The 19,153-nt window shown below is 40.6% G+C and overlaps 1 protein-coding gene across 1 annotated transcript; it reads left to right on the top strand.

Annotated features, from left to right (window-relative positions):
- Positions 1-2: 2 nt before the first annotated feature.
- On the top strand, positions 3-13,794 carry PROK2 (prokineticin 2; the record flags this gene model as incomplete). The annotated part of the gene is made up of 4 exons (XM_010862030.1): positions 3-74; positions 3,414-3,539; positions 10,476-10,535; positions 12,207-13,794. Coding segments are annotated over 4 exons (363 nt in total), but the record flags the coding sequence as incomplete, so codon positions are not given.
- Positions 13,795-19,153: the final 5,359 nt, after the last annotated feature.

The raw sequence follows: 19,153 nt of genomic DNA, 5'->3' as shown, positions 1-19,153 counted from the left end.
GCCTGCTGCTCCTACTGCTGCTGCCTCCGCTGCTGCTCACACCTCCGGCCGGCGATGCCGCGGTCATCACCGGGGTAAGCGGCCGGGCGCACCTGTCCACCCGGGATGCGCGCCCTCCTCGTGCCGCCGGGTCGTGGGGGCGGGAACCCAGGGGGAGACGGCGTGGGGACAGCGACCGGGAGGTGGGGGCACGGGAGGGTTATCCCGGACCGGGACACCTGCCCCACTCGCCCCTTGGAGCACTTGGAGGATGCCCTGATCCCTAAGCAGCGGGCGGCCAGGACATCGGGCGCTCCCTGGAAGAAGTGCCCACGGTCGCTCCCCACCACCTTCTCACGCTCGCCTGCCCCTCTGTCCTCGCGTTTGGTCTTTTTTCCTCTTAAGTTGAAAGAAGTTGCCTTTGGCAGTTTTCTCGAGCACTTTGCCCCAGCTTTTCCAGCCTCTGTCCTTAAAATTTAAGTGCTTTAAAATGTAAAGGGGCAAGACCAGTACCCCCAGATCCTGGGAGACTTAATTCTGCGGTTGAGGAGTTTGCTCCCCAAAGCATTCTCTGCAAAATCCCTTTGAAATAACTTGGTTCAAGGTCATAAGTGCACTTTTGAAAAGCAACGTGGGTCCTTTCTTCTCAGTTCCAGCGTTTTTCATTTTTTCCCCCCCAACGTCCTGAGCTTCTCCTTGTAAAAGTTTTCCGTTTCCTGTTCCTGATAAACGCACCTACAGTGCTTTGGCTTAGTTATGGAGTAGGTGATCCTGTAGATGTTTCAGTTTAGAGAGATGTCATCATTTGTGGAAGTAGGAACTAGTTCAGTTCTCTCCTAGGTCCACCAACAATTTTCTTTGTGTGGATCCGAAGGATAACTTTACAGCACAAAATGAAAATGTCTACTTTATGCCAACAATGCAGAATCGCTACCATTTCCTGATTGTTCAACTCTAATAAGTCTGAAAGTATTTTACACCCCCATTAAATTATTTCAAATATCTAAGTTCACATAATAGGGTTTAGAGAAAAAAGTTTTATGTTTGAAATGATAGTACACAGATAATGAAATACCATTTAAATTTAAGGGAACTGTCGTTGTCTTGACAAAATTAAGCACTATTGTCTCCATATGCTTATAGCACATTGAAAGTCCTTGTATTATAACAGTATTTGGTTACAACCAATAGATATTTGGGTTATGGCCAAGAGATACTTAATAAGTATTGTGATATTTATTAGTATAGTTTGTAGAGATTTTTACAGATATAGATGTATTTGAATAGCTTTGTCAGTCCATGTGGTTGAAAAAAAGTTTTTACAAGTCTTTCTAATACATGAGAATTGAAATCTGATTGGTTTTCCCTCATCTTCCCCTGCTGGCTCTTTAAATTTCTGCTAATCCTCTGAGCCCCAAATTCCTTTGTAATATAAGTATCTTTTTGTTCCATTCACAAGACAACACCAGTTGAATAGATTTGCAGTGGGTTAAAGATGAAGGGCATTAAGAAACAGCTGTCTAATTAAAAATATATAAACCCATGCAAGTCTTTATAAGTATTTCCAAGAACTGAAACTTTTTTGTTACAAAGTGAAATTTTATCACATTGAATGTTTATCTGTTAAAATTTAAACTGGCTATATGCGATTATATGTGTTGTTTTTCTTGTTGCAAAACAGTGCTAGAAAATAAAAGGATCTTTAAAAATTTCTCTAAAACAGCATGGCAGTAAATAAATATAGTTATGTTTCCATGACAGGAACCATCTGGAGTCAAATGAAAAACCTAGTAACTTATCTAGATATGTCATCTCTAGGATGTTTAAAATCCAAGTGATTGATTGAAATTTAAGAGATTTTGGCTGGATTTTGATTGTCTTATTAAAAGAGCTAGTGGGGCTTCAGAATTCCTGGTCTTAAGAATCTGTTGAAATAAAATATTGCCTAAAACCTCCATCTTAAATATTTACTTTTTGGGGAGTAGTAATGTGGTTATTTTTGAATTGATTTATATGTCCACATAGATTTGTTAAAACTGTATTGAAAAAGATCGTACAGTGAACATCTCATTTATGGAATGTAATGGCTACGTATGTGTGATTTCTGATGTTCAGATAAAAACTGGAAAAATGGAACTGTTTGTATATTTTCCTATAAATGTCTAAACACCCCAAGATGAAAATTACAGTTTTTATCCAATACTAAATAGCCCAAGAAAAAATTCTAATGGGGGAAATAAAACAATATAGCTGATCACTTTAATGAAAAAATAATGAGTATCCCCATATATTTGTCTTTTGCGAAATTATAGCTTCTCCAAAACTAAGAACTCTGAAGAAGTATCTTAGTTATTTACATTAAATCTGCGCTTAAATTTGTCTAAATTATAGATTTCTTAGCTTCTTACATATATAGTATAGGATGTTCTCACCTTAACACTAACAAAACAGATTACTGAACACCATTCAAACAAAGCATCCTATTTATGGATGGTTCTAGGAAAGAACCATAGTTCTTTGGATCTACTTTTATGCAAATAAGTTTACACTTCATTATTTACTTCTGTTTAGTCAAGTGAGGAAATTCCTCCATAGCTGATTCTTTGATTATATGTATTTACAATTTTTATATTAGGAACAAGTGTCTTGAGTATTCACTGTTGATAATTGCATCTTTCACTTGCATTTCTAAATCTGATGGATCTCAGAATAGTTTCATTAATCTTATATTGTACACATATGTATACCCTAAGCCAATAATTTCCTTTTTTGCAGGTTACTCACCTAAAAAAAAAAGAGTAACATAAGGCAAAAGTCTTGGTCTGGCCATTCTCAGCCTATGAAATTTCTTTCTTTCAAAAGGAAATGGTGAAAATCAAGTCAGAGGTGTGAGAAACATTAAATCTCATGAACCAAAATGCAAATATTTGAAAGAGAAAATGAGTTATACTTTTAAATTTACATCAGTATCTTTACGGATCTGGAGCATTTCATGATAGATTTAGAGACCATTTAAATCTCTTTTTTAAATTGGGCCCACTTTATTCTACCGTTAATAGTTATAAAATCTTGTGATTCAATTTATGTAGTTCCTAATGGCCACGTATGGTAAAAGACCAATATAAACTTCAAGTTCAAAGCTGTTTCATCCATAAAGCACTAGAAAAAGAGAGCTGATTTTTTTAAAAAGTATTGGGGTTTATAATTTTCATACTCTGTGGGCCATTATTTAGGCTTTTTTTTTTCACCAAGTGGGAAAATCTCTGATCAGATTTTATTGTAAATATGTTCAAATAAATGATTACAGTTTTTATAAACATGTAAGATTATTAAAATCATAGCTGTGAGATATTAAAAGAGCTTTTTTTTTTTTACTGCTAATTTTAGCCTGAGTCATTCTGATTATCTTTATCTGTTTGCTTATCACATTTCAGGCCTGCGACAGGGACCCCCAGTGTGGTGGAGGCATGTGCTGTGCTGTTAGTCTCTGGGTTAAGAGCATACGGATTTGCACACCGATGGGCAAAGTGGGAGACAGTTGCCATCCGATGACTCGTAAAGTTAGTATATATGTGTTCTTGTTGGTTTTCTTACATTTCAGTTACTCAACTCCAAGCAAGGCCTCTATGACATGAAATGTGCTAGAAATTGGAAATCAGAGAAGATGAAGTGGAAAACCTCTTCCATTCTCCTCTCCATTTCCATCTGAGAGAACTGTATTCTTACCATCCTTATTTAACTAATCATTTACATATCTTCATTCTCATGGCATTAGAAACATTTCGTAAAAATAATTTGAAATACCGAATTTTGCTTAACAGTTTTAGGATATAAATATATATTACTTTTGGATATATGGATGTATTTTATATCCTAAAAGACCATTTATGTATATATATTACCATTTATATACATATATGTGTGTGTATATATAAAATACTGTGTATACTTCTTTGCTGAAATCAGACCTACTGAAAAGGCAGAAGCACATAAGTTTGTGCTTTGGGTTTTGTAGAAAATGATCCATGGGTTTTGTAGAAAATGATCCATGATGCAATCACTCTTGTATTTTAACTTGAAAGTCCTACATTTTGACTCTCTCCACAGGATGCAATGTTTACAACCCTGGAGATTCATGATGTTTACCTTTCCAATTTATTTTCCTCTCTAACAGCTCCATATCACAATGACCTAAACACCATTTTTGGAAAGTTATTGACAGGAAGTGGCAGGAGTGACGGCAGGATCGGATGGGGCTGCAGAGGTTGTGTCCTCAGGCGTTGCAGACCCTCCTGTCTGCAGGGGCCAGAGAGCTGTGTAGGACTTCCAGAAGTGGGTGGGTGGCAGGTAGGAGGGAGCAGAGAAGTTTGTGGAACCTGGAGAATCCGTGTCCTTCAGATACAAAGCGTGTGAAACCCAGTATGGTTCCAGCCAAATCCCCAGGGGTGCCAGGCTGCAGGTGCCTTGCTCTTCTTGTGCCGTTAGTACATCCTCACTTACCAGCAGCTACATGGGGTCCAGGGTGCAGGGGTGGGTGGGGAGCGGCGTGTGTGTGCTTGAGGACGTGTCCCAGGCCTGGGGCTTGTTGGAGGTGAGTTCAGTCCTCTGCAGTGTTCTCTCTCTACCCATCACATCCTCTAAAAACAGGTTAAATGTTCTCAAAGCAAACTGAATTCTGCCTTCTGCCTTCTTCTTTTCCCCACATGTGGCTTAGGGTTTAAAACTGAAATGGAGCCAAATATCTTTCCCATACTCCACAGTCACAGATAACAGCTAAGGTTTTGACTCTATCTGAATGAAATAAGAAAATTGGGGTTTCGCTCAATGTGCTGTAGTGGGAACCCTGGTTGTTTAGACCCATCTGAAGATGACCTTGGGCTCTCCTGTGGTTTCCTTGAGAAACACTTCCTGTTGCATTGGTACCATTCCTCACCATGGTTTCACCGCTTGAGCCGGTACTGTCGTTTGTAAGCATGATATGCACCTTTTATTCCCGGCCATTTTGAGACAGGAAAGGTTTCAAAACCGTTAGTTGTCTGGCTCTGTGCCAAACCACTAACCCCATTCCCCTTGGTGGGGGTGGGGGTGGAGGGTGAAGCCTGCCCAGCCGCCTTTGGCATCGGTCTCAGTTTTTTTCATCAGCCTTATCCAACACGAGCCATCTTTTGTCCATGGGAGTCGCTGTTGCTTAAAAGTTGACTCTTAATTCACTGTTCTTTCATAATTAGTTGTCTTTGTACATTGTTAGTATAACCTCCGCTACCCCAGCTGGTTTGCTAAAACAAGTCAAGAATGACACATTCTGGGTAACTATTTTTGTACAAATAGCAGTACTAGTTGCTACTTGTATGCCATGGTGTACCAGATCCTCGATATGATACTAATTGTCGTGGATGTGTTTCTCATTTAATACAAGTCTGTGAAGTAAGGTTTGGTTTTCTCCCATCCTCTGTACAACATTCAGCCTCCCAGGGGCTCAGTATGTGGCTGAGGTCCCAAGGCGATAGGTCAGAGAACAGGCTCTGGATTTTGCTCTGTCCATCACTCCATTGGCATCTACTTCAGTGAAAGCTGTGGTCATGTTTAATTTGAACTTTTTTTTCAGTGCAATTAACCCAGATGGGTTTGTGTAGGGAAGATGTTCCCTGAGATGACACAGAATAGTCCAGAGTTGAAATCTGTCTCATCTTGTAGTTCTGATGAGGTTTCCAAATGTTGAGATATTTTGACAAGAGAACCAGATTCTATTTTCCTGGTTCCTATAGTTTCTAGTTCAGGTTTAGTGTGAAGTCAGTTTTGAAAGAAAACAAAATCATTCTCCTGCCATAAACCCAGGAGCATCTCTGTGCTGTGCTTTTAATCACACTGTTGATAATAAAGTCTATGATAACAGATTATAGTTTTCATAGTAAAATTAAGTGATAAAAGAACGGAAAGTACTGAAAAAGTAAGATGTTAGCGTCAGATCTGAACTTACCCCATTTAGATAACCACTTGAACCATGTTTTTAGACCTCAATATTACAGCTGTTCATATTGGTTATTTTACTGTCTTGAAAATACATTTTCATAGGTCATTTCAATAACCTAGTTCTTGTTCCAGAGTTGTTACTTGTTCTGAGTGAAATTAACTTATCCTGATGAAAACCTAGTTCTTCCAGAGTATCTTTCAGCTATACTCTATTCAAAACAACTTAAAAAAAAAAACAACCCATTTTAAAATAAATATGTCCTGGTGAGACTCTACTCTAAAGTTTTACAGTTGATTAGTAGATGGTAAAAATATAGATGGATGCTGTATAAAAGTTCTTTTAAATGTGATGTGTTCATTACTTTCCCCCCTCCACTTTCTTTTTGCCTTCTAAAAAAAAATAGATTAACTCTGATTGTGGTCACAGGGACTGGTGTATTAGAAGCACAAGACTATGAATAGGTGAGGACTATACCTGCTCTAATTTTAAACTTTCTATTCTGATTTGGCTTAGACATTAGCCACCGATATTTATTTTGATAAAGTGAACAGTATTTGATGAATGAAATTAAGACCTATAGGTAGAAACTATTGAATTCATTTTACTATTTTGTTTCTGATGTATCAGTTAGACAGTTTAGACACTCCTAGGCTACAATTTTGTAAAGTTTTTAACTTCACATTTGATCATTCAAAAATAGAATAAAATATAAGTCTACTTGAAAGGAATAGGATGCATGCTTTCTAAACACATTTTTAGGCAGATGGTAGTTATAACGTATTGATTTTTCTTTAACAACTCGTTTTTAATAATTAAGAGTGCATTATTAAATCACGTATCTACTGGGAATACTTTGCTGTTTATTGCTTTCTCCAGTTTAAGAAACACTAGTTTCTATTGGTACCCACACTTTTATTAACAGAGCTTACAAAGACTAGTCATGTCCATCCTATGCTATTTACTCATGGGCTTTAGAAGTTTAAAATTATGTGATGAGTACTTTTATTGCTTATTATTTTATTAAAATATTAAATTTAATCTATATTTCCTTCAAAAAATTAATCTTATTTTAAAATTTTGCTCCGTTTTTTATGTTAACACTTTTTTAGCACTTGCTTTGGTTTTTTATTTTTGTTTTTGAGCTGCACTTTAAAACTTGACTAATCCATTCTCCTTTTCTGAAGAACATGATTTCCAGTTGACAAGAGGACTTCTGAGCCCGGCTCTTCTGACAGTTTAGACTGGATGGCTCCTCGTTGTGGGGGTGGCCCTGGGCATTGCAGTGTGTTTACTAGCGGCCCTAGTCTCTACCCGCTAGGTGCCGTAGCACCCCATCCCAGTGGTGACCTCCAACATGGCCTCTAGATGTCCCCCCAGGCGTTGCAGGGGGCTGGAATCACGCCGGGTGCGCACCACTGTCTAATGCGTCTTTTACTTAGCCTATCAAGACACAGCACAGGAGATGCAGCATCTTCACCTCCTAGGGAACTCATCAGCTACCCAAGCACACAACTTCTTTTGCCGTCATCCACACAGGTGCTGGTGGCTGCCACACATGATTGCCAGGATGTGTGTGTGTCAGGGGGCCCTTTGACCTGCAGAAACTACCACTCTTATTTCTTGCATATCTTTTATGCCCCTCTAGTCCCAGAGACTCAAGGTTCCCCAACTCAAGTCCAGTTCCGTACAACCAAGGAGGCTGGCCCACCATTCCGTGTTTTTTCTTTATTTTTTCTGGGGACACAGTGCAGTGGGAGGCCCAGGTCTGTGTTGGATCCACTTGAGTCAGCACAGGCCCCAGGTTAACATGATGCTCACAGGAGGGGAACAGATCAATAATTGTATATTTAGGGTTCTGAGAATATATGTACTGTGTCAAGTTGCTTCAGTCGTGTCTGACTTTTCGCGACATTATGACTGTAGCCTGCCATCTTCCTCATTCATGGGATTCTCTAGGCAAGAACACTGGAGTGGGTTGCCATTTCCTTCTCCAGGGGATCTTCCCCATCCAGGGCTTGAACCCGCACCTCTTACATCTCCTGCACTGGCGGGCAGATTCTTTACCAGTAGTGCCACCTGGGAAACCATGAGAATATATGCCTATTACCAAAAGAAAAAAAAAATTAAAAGAAACCATACAGTGGCACTCATCAGACCTATTGAAACCAGAAACTGTGAATGTATGGGACTTGTCATTTTTATTTTATGCACTCATACCATTTGAATGTTTTTGAACTATATACTTCTATTGATAAAGTGGTAAGAAAACTGGTTTTATTAAGGAAAAAATTATTGGGCCAGTGCTTTTTATGTCACGTGACTCAGCTTTTCTTCAAGTATCCCATTGTGTTCCCTTCTTTAACACAGTTGACTCTGTTTTGAGAGAGAGCACAAATAATATTTTGGTTTTATATCAGCGCTGTTTTCTCTTTAAAAATGCTGCAGATGTGTTGGGCATCATGCCTTCTCAAGAGTGCTGAAGGTTCTGCCTTGGTAACTCCTAGAATTTGCTGATTGGAAATCTACAGTATTAGAAACATTGGCTTGAGTGCATAGTTGATTCTAAAGTAAAGCGTCACGTTGGTACTGAATGATTAGCTCCTTGGCTGTATTAATACATCTAAAGATGCATCTTCTGTGCACACTTTCTTGTGCTTGTGTGACTGTCAGACAGCTACTAGGCTTGCCATACATGAATGTAGAAATAGCAGTGAATGGGCCAGACAAGAAATTGGCAGGTATCTATGGGGTGTTCACCATGTCAGAAATCGTAGTGTGTGTGATTGAGAGCACGTAGATGGAGGAGAAAACTGCTACAGGCTTGTCCAGTGTAGAAAAGCTCGGGTGAGGGAGGGAGAAACACAGGCTGAATCTTGAAAAAGGATAAAAATAAGAAAAGGGCACCCAGGTATAAAGGGACCTGCCAGTTTAATCATTGTGTTAAATTGAGTTGCAGCAAATGTAGGTTGATGTTTACACGGTCATGATGCCCTGGGTAAGAAAAAGAATAATAGACATTTTTGAAGGTTTCACAAAAACACATGACCTTGAGAACACATTGCCAGGGCCCTTCCTAGACGCTGGAGGGACTCTGCATAAGCAAGAGCCTTTGGTTTCTGAGTTTGGTGGCATTGATCAGTGCCAGGCAGAGGAATTTAGGACAAAGGTGGAGCCGCAGGAGCTGAGAAGGTCACCTTTTTACCCCTCAGGGAGGTCACAGCCTATGGTGGGATTGGGGTAGAAGACAAGCATTTGACACATATATTTTTGAGTGTGTCCTTTGTACCAGGCTGAGTGTTAATGCACTCAAAACTAAAAGATTCCCTTTTCTTCTCAGGGCCTGGAATCTGGGCCTGGTGGTATTTGGAAGAAGATGGAGATGGGTTTGACTGTGACATGTCCCTTTTGTGGCTTGATGACCTCTGTCAGCTGTGTTGCTTCATCTCAAGAGGAAGCCACTTAGCTTGTGTCACAGGGAGACAGAAATCTGGCACCCAGCTTTAGCATGACACTCAGACATCATGCCTTGCTGTGGCCTGGCCTGCGGCAGGCTGCCGGTGTGAGTCATTTTTCTTTCCTGCTGCTTTTGCTGCTGAGAACCCACGTGGCAGACCCAAGGGTGACCACAGTGTCGAGGTGCACAGAGCGTCAGACTGAAGCCTGGGATGCATAGTAGCTGAAACTGTCTTACTGAGTAGCTGTCGTTGATATGACCCTCCATTGCTGGGCGGAGACCTTTCTTGTTTGATTCATCGCTGTATCCTCAGTACCTGAAACAGGGCCTGATGTGCTGGTGACACGCAGTTGGAGTCTGTTGAACGAATGAACAGGAGACACCTGATTGGTGTTCTCCACGTGTAACAGTTTGACATGCTTGTTACAGGTAGCACTCACCCTTTCCAGGCTCCTGTTCCTTGCCACCTGTGTTTGTTCCTCAGCCTCGGCACTGTGGACATTTGAGAACAGATAACTCTGACATGGGAAAGGTCCCCTGAGTTGTAGGATGTTTAGCAACATCCTTGGCCTCTATCCACCAGATGCCCCCTCCCTGCACTGTGACACACAAAACTGCCTCTCTGGACATTGCCAGCCATCTCCTGGGGGCAGCATCACCCCAGACTGAGAACCGCTGGTTCATGCAGTAGTTTGGGGCTCAGCGAAAGGAATCTCTCAAAATCTCTAGGCCAAAGTCATGAGTTATTATGTCTCATGCCATCCACTTGTAATTGTCCAAGCCATTCCTGCTGCCCCCACCTCCTCTGATGTATTCTCAGTGGCAACAAATGAGCCGGCCTTCCATGGACCCTTTGACACACACAGTGACAGAACCATTCTAGCCCGTGTCTGCATGGGACCGATGGCCATGTGCCCCCATGGAGACACTGCCCTTTGAACCTCAAAAGTAATGCTCTCACAAAAGGACAGAGGAACTGGGATGGTCCTGCCTGTTCACCACGTGCCACCCCCACCTGCCTACTCTTCCCTTGGTATTTATTGATCTCAACCATCTCCCTGGCCCTTCCAGAACCATTTTGGAAATGGAAGGCAGGAAAGAAGAAAGAGGAAGAGAAGAAGAAAGAAAAAGGTAAGGAGCACATGAGCATGGTAGCATCCAAAGATAATGCCCAGAATAATTAGCCTTGACCATTGCTGAACACCCATAGAATTGGATCCATCCAATCAGTTCAACCTGAAAATAAGGTTAGAATGGTTCTGCCACTGTCTGCAGACAGCCTTTTGTTCAGCCTTTTGTTTGATGCAGAAAGAAATGATTTCGAAGGCATCTGGAAGATGCATCTCAAATTTTCTTGTACGGATAGATCACTCGTGTGGGGCAGCCTCTTTTGGTGGAATAGGAAATGCGCTAGCATGATACCAAAGGAAGCATTTGAGCTGGGAGGCAGGAAGGATGCATTTCTGTGCCGCGTGTCAGCTGTGGACGGATCCCCTGACGGCATGAGATTGCAGTAGCTGTCCTCTCTCACATTACCCTCAATTGGGTAATTTGCCATCTCATTTCATTATCCTCAACCACTTGCAGGCCTACAGTTAAACTTTCTCCCTATCCCTTGCAAAGCAGGCAGATTCTCAAGGGGGCACCATTCCTATGGGAAGAAGGGTGGGTTTTGCTCTTTGCCTCTAGAAAGCATACATGTTTTGTGAGTCCTTCACTTGCCCCTGGCACAGAGAACGACCACACCAGTTGCTAGTTGACCCTCCTCAACCTAGCTTCACCCAGGTTCAAGCAGGTTCTTAGAAACAGCAACCGAACTGTGCTTGGTTCGGTTTGGTTGAACTGTGCTTGGTTCAAGCTTCACCCAAGTTCAGGTGAAGTCACCCAAGCACTGAACTTCAGGAAGTCACCCAAGCACCGAACTGTGCTTGGTTCAGTTTGGTTGAACTGTGCTTGGTTTGGTTCGGTTGAACTGTGCTTGGCTCAAGCTTCACCGAAATGTGCTTGGTTCAGTTCGGTTTAGTTTGAGCACCGAACTGTGCTTGGTTCAGTTTGGTTGAACTGTGCTTGGTTCAAGCTTTACCCAGGTTCAAGCAGGTTCTTAGAAACGGCAACCGAACTGTGCTTGGGGTGAGAGCAGCCTTTTGCTGCTGGCTCTCCCGCCTGGGGTTTGCTCTGTTGCATTGCTGCAAATTGGGCTGCCTCTTTCCCTGATTTTGTTGGCTTGCAGGATCTCAGTTCCCTGACCAGGGATTGAACCCAGGCCATGGCAGTGAAATCACCAAATCTTAACCACTAGACTGCCAGGGAACTCGCTCACATCTTTGCACAAATGTATGAATTTATACATTTCTCATCATCAGTGAATTTTTATTTGCTTATTGTACGCATGTGGTCGTGCCCAAAAAATTATGTTCTCTTCAAGGAGCTTCAGTAGCAGGACACTCTAAAAAAGAATTATATGAGAAAAAGTAAAAGACAGTGTAGCTTGCTGTTTAAATGCTTGGTCCTTCAGGTCCACTTGCCAGCCAAGCTTCAAGTTCTGGATATGTGACCTCAGGCAAGTTCCTAACCTCTCTGTGCTTTTGTCTCTCATCTATCAGATGGGTGTGATTAAAGTGTTTGCCATCTTCATAGAGTGGTTGGAAGGCTACGAAAGGATAATACATGAAAATAGATGCTGTTGTTTGAGAAATAGTTAATATTTAATAAACACTAACTTCTATTCAAAGAAATTCCTTAAGAATAGTTTTTTCCTTTTTAACATTTCCTGCTCTAACTCGGTTTTCTTTTTTATTTTAGGTTCCATTTCTTGGGCGGAGAATGCATCACACGTGTCCATGCCTGCCTGGCTTGGCCTGTTCACGGACTTCGTTTAACCGATACACATGTTTAGCCCAGAAGTAATCACTTTAGAGGAGACGCTTTAAATGTGAACAGCCACACAATGTCTGTAAAGCCTGTTCACCTGTGATTGTGTCAAACAGATAATATGCCAGAAAGAAATGCTATTGCTTCCTTAGTTCTCTAAGTCACATTTCCCTCTTTGATTTTTAAATGATGTTGCACTTTTTTTTTTTTTTTGATTGAAAGGGGATTTACATTTTGAATAGAAACATAAAGTGCAGGACATTATGGAACAGTTCTCATTTCCCTGTTTGTTTTTTCATTTGGCTTTTTTTTTTTTAATGCCAATAACTCACCCATTTTCGCAGAAGTGCAGAGAATACAAATCTGTTATTTTGTTACAGAAATTTTTTTTCCCTAAACATACCCTGCCCCCAGCCCTGTCCCACCACACACACACATACACACACACACACCACTTGGGTCTCTTTCCTTCATTCCCCAATGAGTTTTAAGACTCTCATTTTATTGTTTGGCATTTCCCTCCCTGACCCTCTAGCATTTTAAAGTGAGGATCCATATCCTTGAGCTTGCTGGCAGAATCACTGATGAGAATCAAGCTTTTTTGCCTGATACTTAAACAGTGGAAAGAATGTGTAGTTGAACCAGATACCCTAAACTTCTCTTATAGGGAGTAGAGACGGGCTGCTCCTGAACTTTGAACCTGCTTATGTAAGTGGGTGCCAGGTCTACGGTTGACCAGTGTAAGGACAGAGAGAATGGGAAGTCAAATTAGTCTAGATTTATAGATTTGGGATTTTTTTTTTTAAAAAAAAAAGACATTTCCAGTACAATACTACATTTATTTCTTTTTCTTTTTATAAGGATTTTTTTTTAGCAAAAGTCTCCTAGTTAGAGATGTTCCAGAAAATGTCACTTGAAGAAGATGTATTGATTTTAATCTGGCATAACACTAGTTACCATGTTAGAATCAATATTAAGTTGTCACTTAAACTTTATCTGTAACCCAAAGGTCTGTTGTAATGGATTGCCTGACACCCTGTCATTTGTATGTACCACTATTGCTGTGTAAAAATTCTGTATCAGAATGACAGTACTGTATATCATTTGATTTATTTTTAATATTATATCCTTATTTTTGTCACAGTTGTCAGTTTTTATTACAAGCGGATTTCTATATAGCCCATATTAAAAAAATGGGTAAAGACTCCAGAGTTGGTAATATAGCCCTAACAGAGTGTACATTTTCCTTTTGCATACAGGAACGTTCTGTTTGCATGAGTTTTATGGTAGTACAAAAATAATGTATAAATCGGTGAGGTTTGGGGGAATGAAGGAAAATTATGACATGCATAACTGTAATCAAAATGGACTCATGGCATTTCACTGTCTTGATTCAGCAAATAGTAATGGGTGCTGACCATAAGTGGTTAGGCAGGGTGCTAGGTCCTGGCCTATGGCGATGCCTTGAAAAAAACCCAGCAAGTATTGTAAATGGATTCAAATTTGCAAATAAACAACTTCTGAAATGTGTTTAACTGACTAAAGTGGCCATGCCAACCGACTAACCCACAAAAAGTAGTTGTTCACTGTATAGTTATTTATTCAGCCAGGACTTACAGTTGCATATTATATATAACTTTTCCCCTGGGGTAAGTTTTGCTATAAGTGTATTGAATTTTGCTGTACTTAGTACCATACTTGGTCGTAGAAGGATTATTTTTGGTTCAGGTTAGTTTGCGTTCAAGAAACATTCCTTGGTGAGTTTGCCGGGGAAAAAAAGTCTTCAAGTGGAATTATGGGTAATTTTGCTCAATTTTGCTCAGTGCTGTTTTCACATAACGTTCAACACATCCTTTTAATAAGTGGTGAAAACTTGATTGGGTCAATCATCTGTTTTCCCCCAGGTTAAAAGACATGTAGCTTTTATAAAAGTTTGCTTTTATATATCAACTTGATATTTTAAATCAATACCTAAAAACTTAGACTGCGTATACACAGCCAAGAGAATATTATGTGAATTGGGTGTACAAAACTTAGAACTGTACCTACTGATGCACTACCATTCAAAGAAAAACAGAGCTTTGTCATTTGTTACCTCTCTCGTTGGTTATTATTTTTATTGAGGAGTGTGCTCTTCTATTTGGTTATTACTTTTTAACTTGTTACCAGCACTTATCAAACAGTTGTTGTAAAAAGCTTGTGGTCATGTTTCCTGGACAGTTTTTAAAATAATTGTGTGCAAAGCACTCAAAGCTTTGCGCTGTAAAGATGGTATGGTGGTGCTGTTTCTTCCAGTCCCTAGGACAAGCTCTCGTGGAAGTTGGAACTTCATAGGCCAGAATTTCTAAAAGTAAGGCAAAGTGAGAATTTATGCAAGAAAACCTAAGTCAACAATCTAGTCTGATATAAATTTTGTGAGTGGATTCCATTCTTTCTAAGGTAGAAATAGATTTTATGGCAGAAGCTACTGACCAAACTCAAGTGGATCTTTGGATTTCTTGGCAAAGAAATCCATTGACTTTCGTGAAAACGGTTCAGCCTTTTTCTTAAGAGCAGCACTTTTTAAAAATTTTATTTTAATTGGAGGCTAATTACTTTGCAATATTGTAGTGGGTTTTGCCACACATTGACATGAATCAGTGATGGGTGTACATGTGTTCCCCATCCTGAACCCCCCTCCCACCTCCGTCCCCATCCCATCCCTCAGGGTCATCCCAGTGCACCAGCTCTGAGCAGCTTGTCTCATGGATTGAACCTGGATTGGCAATCTGTTTCACATATGATAATGTACATGTTTCAATGCTATTCTCTCAAATCATCCCACCCTCTCCCTCTCCCACAGAGTCCAAAGACTGTTCTATACATCTGTGTCTCTTTTGCTGTCTTGCATATGGGGTCATTGTTACCATCTTTCTAAATTCCATGTATATGTGTTATTATACTGTATTGGTGTTTTTGTTCTGATTTACTTCACTCTCTATAATAGGCTCCAGTTTCATCCACCTCATTAGAACTGATTCAAATGTATTCTTTTTAATGGCTGAGTAATATTCCATTGTGTATATGTACCATAGCTTTCTTATCCATTCGTCCGCCGATGGACACCTAGGTTGCTTCCATGTCCTGGCTATTGTAAACAATGCTGCAATGAACATTGGGGTACACATGTCTAACTGTAGAAACGTTTGTGTCAGAAGTGTTCCCCTACAAATCCTCTCATCTAACTGAAGACATCTTCCTTTCCAGCATTCAGTGTAGCCTTTTGTGGGAACTTTAGCAACCCAAATTAGTGATAGATGAAACACATAAACTTTATTCTTCCTTGGTTCTAACATCAGAAATCTCAGCCTGGCTCTCTTCTTACTTCATTTTTTAGAAGATTATAAAGTCGGGGGCCATTTTCAGGTTAAAAGCAGGATGTTTTTGCTATGCAATGAAGGTTACTGTCTAAAATTGACTAGCAACCTTTTATGATCTTTCTGTTTCAACCTATTGCATGTATTTCAGGTAATATCCTCAGAATTAATCTTTTTTTCATCCTTTGGTCCCTTCTGATTTGTTAATCCTCAGTACTCCCTTTGCATTAAAAAGAATTGCTTTTGTTCTAGTATTTTTTTTAACGTGTCCCCAAGATGATAATCCGGAGAAGGCAATGGAATCCCACTCCAGTACTCTTGCCTGGAAAATCCCATGGACGGAGGAGCCTGGTGGGCTGCAGTCCATGGGGTCACTGGGAATCAGACACAACTGAGCGACTTCACTTTCACTTTTCACTTTCCTGCACTGGAGAAGGAAATGGCAACCCACTCCAGTGTTCTTGCCTGGAGAATCCCAGGGACAGGGGAGCCTGGTGGGCTGCCATCCATGGGGTTGCACAGAGTCGGACACAACTAAAGTGACTTAGCAGCAGCAGCAGCAGCAAAATAATAATCTTTAACAGCATAACTCTTAAAGTGTATTTTCCCCTATGTCCCCCCCACCACTTTCAGAGTATACATTTCCCCAGGTTAGAGGCGCTAATTAGTGTACTGTTCTTAAGGCACCATTCTCATTTTCCATCATCTACCATCCACCATTTGGAGATTCCAATTTGACATGTCTAAAACTGGAATGAGGTCTGGATGTTAGGATTATGTTTTTAAAGGTACTCATTTCCTTCTAAGGTGCACCCATGGCTGAGGGCCACTGACAAAGCATAAAGGAATATGTTTCTGTAGAAAAGCTACTGCTTCACTAATGCTGCTTTATGAGATGCCTGTCTAATTAGAAGCCACACGTGTAGCTTTTGTCTTTGTCTTTTCTTGCAACCCTCAAGAGTAGTTATGATCTCCAGACATAAACGAATGCATTTTCTTTTTCCTGTCCACCCCTCCCATATACTACTTCTAGAGGGAAGTTTGCAGAAGGGTCCCCCTGGAGCACTTTAGTGTCAGTTACATAGATGGTTGGAGGAGTCAATTCAAAGTTCCTTAGAATAAGATTAGGGAAGCAGGCCTGGGTCCAGCCTAGCTGGTCCCTTGGCTTTCCTGCGGACACTGTGGTGGGGTGTGGGGCCCCAGCTTCTCTCTCTTACTCTTTAAACGCACCCTCCCAGGTGACTCAGCTTTTGAACCTCCAAGCAGACACTCCCCTCTACCTGTCCACTTTCCCATACATCCCAGGATTCTATTTTACTGGGCCCCTAAATCATCACAATGCTTTAGAAAGTCCAATATTGCAGCAAACTGTAACTAATCGCTCACTCTAGTAAGCATATCAATCAAACATAGGTATATCACAAAAGATTGAAAGCAAGAACGTGAAAAATCATGGTACGAGCATGATTTCTGATGATAGAATGCACTGCTTTACCTGTATTGTATACATAAAGAGCATGCATCTTTGTGTCCACAGGGGATTTTCATCCTTAACGAAGTGTGAATCGTGCCAGCCAGGCAAAACCACGGCCTGATCCTTGGAGCTGCGACTGAGAAGAATAGTTCCAGGCATTTTCTTACTGTAACCCAGAGTTTCTCAACCTTGACACTTCTGACTTTCTGGGTCAGTTGAGTTTTTGTTGTGGAGCTGTCCAGCGCATTATGGAATGTTTAGAGGCACCCCTGGTTCCTGTCCTACTAGCTGATGGTAGTTCCCCTGAGTTGTGACACCCAAAAGTGTCTCTGGATATCAGCAAATGTCCCCAGGGGTTAGGGGCCGGGGTAGATTGTCTACCTGTGAGAACCATTGGTTTATCCTGAAGATATTTTGTATCTGTTTGTATAAGGTTTTGTTTCAGTACTGTACAAAATTTGAAATGACAGTGTTAAAAAAAAAAAGTTAAGCCTCCCAGTGGGGTTTTACAAAATTGGTATTCTAAAAATTAAAAAGAAAAAGCCTATCATTTTGCATTCAAAGTCATGGAGAGGTAAACATTTCGTACACTTAAACAGTGTGTATACTGTTTAAAGAAATACCAGTTTTAGGTCAGCTCTTCATTTTACTGTGTTTCAAGGAAGACATTTTTATATTAAGTCACTCTTTAAAGCTTGAGGGGAAGGGTTCAGGTAAGATAATTTGAGATGTAACATTTCACATCTTCAGAGTGCACAAACTTCCACATTGTTGGAATCCACTTTTTTCTCATCTTTTTGAGAGAAATAATTTATGAAAAATATTTTTGTAGCAGAAACTCAGTGCTTCCCAGGTAGCACTATTGGTAAAGAACCCACCTGGATCAGGAAGAACCCCTGGGGCGGGGCATGACAACCCACTCCAGTATTCTTGCTGGAGAATCCCGTAGACAGAGGAGCCTGGTGGAGCTATAGTCCATAGGATTGCAAAGAGTCGGACACAACTGAAGTGACTTAGCAAGCAGAAACTCTCAAAAACTGTATAGGGCGTATTGGAGAAAATTGTGTTTTATTAAAGGTAGGTCTGAATAGCCTTTGAGAAGTTTCACAAGTGGAGTTTTCTCAGTGCAACTTGGAACAGGTCTGTCACAGGTCTGTCCCTATGGACAAGGCTGAAGTTGACATGAGTGTATGTGGTTCATTCTTCAAAGCAAACAAGCAAAACAATCACTTTTTATTATGGAATTTCTTAAACATCAACAAAATTAAGCAAAATTGTTTAAGGAAGGCCCACATCTCCATCATCTAGTGTGCGATCAACAGCAGCAACTCAACGCCAGTATCACTTCCGCTCTACCCACAGCCTACCGCACCCTCAAACTGTCACCTCTCCTGTCTTGTCTTGAAGCAAATCAGTTTGGCCCCTTCTCCATAGGGCCCATGCTGGGATAAGATGGCCACAGCCTTGCGTGTCAGCAGTAACATCAATGCTTTTTCTTTAAGGTGGCTCTCTGCTTAGATATTGCCACGGTCCTTTCACTGATCAACCTTTCCTCCTAAACATTTCCACTTAAGACATATTTTTGAAATCCCAAGTTGGAGTTTGAAATGGAAGAATAAAACATGTTCAGACCCAGGACATGGGTATATGAATAAATATTTATTCTTGTATAAATTTTTAAAAGAAAATATTTGCTGCTCAAAGTAAAAAATTTTCAGAAAAATATTTGCTAACTGTGTGTCATCACTGGGTTCTGGGAAGTTAAATGTTGTCTACAATCATTAGTCTTTCAGACAACTGATGTTAATACTCTCATTAATTTTCCTGGATTCAGTTAGAGAGGGGGAAAATCCCTGAATGGAAGTCATGGCTGGTAGACTTTAATTGTCTCCCACAATTCATTCATTCTCAAATTCTCTTTTTCTTTTCTCTCTTCCCTCTCTCTCCCCACCTCCCTCCTTTTTCTCTCTACCCTTGCCTCTTCCCCAAGAGGTTTTAGCTGGGCCACTCAATATGACATCTAGACACTGCTTTTACCAGCAGCCCTT

This window comes from Bison bison, unplaced genomic scaffold, assembly GCF_000754665.1.
Source record: "Bison bison bison isolate TAMUID 2011002044 unplaced genomic scaffold, Bison_UMD1.0 scf7180017864474, whole genome shotgun sequence".
NCBI classification, from domain to species: domain Eukaryota; kingdom Metazoa; phylum Chordata; class Mammalia; order Artiodactyla; family Bovidae; genus Bison; species Bison bison.
The sequence above is the reverse complement of the archived record's forward strand: the minus strand, read 5'-3'. Positions and strand labels throughout refer to the sequence as shown.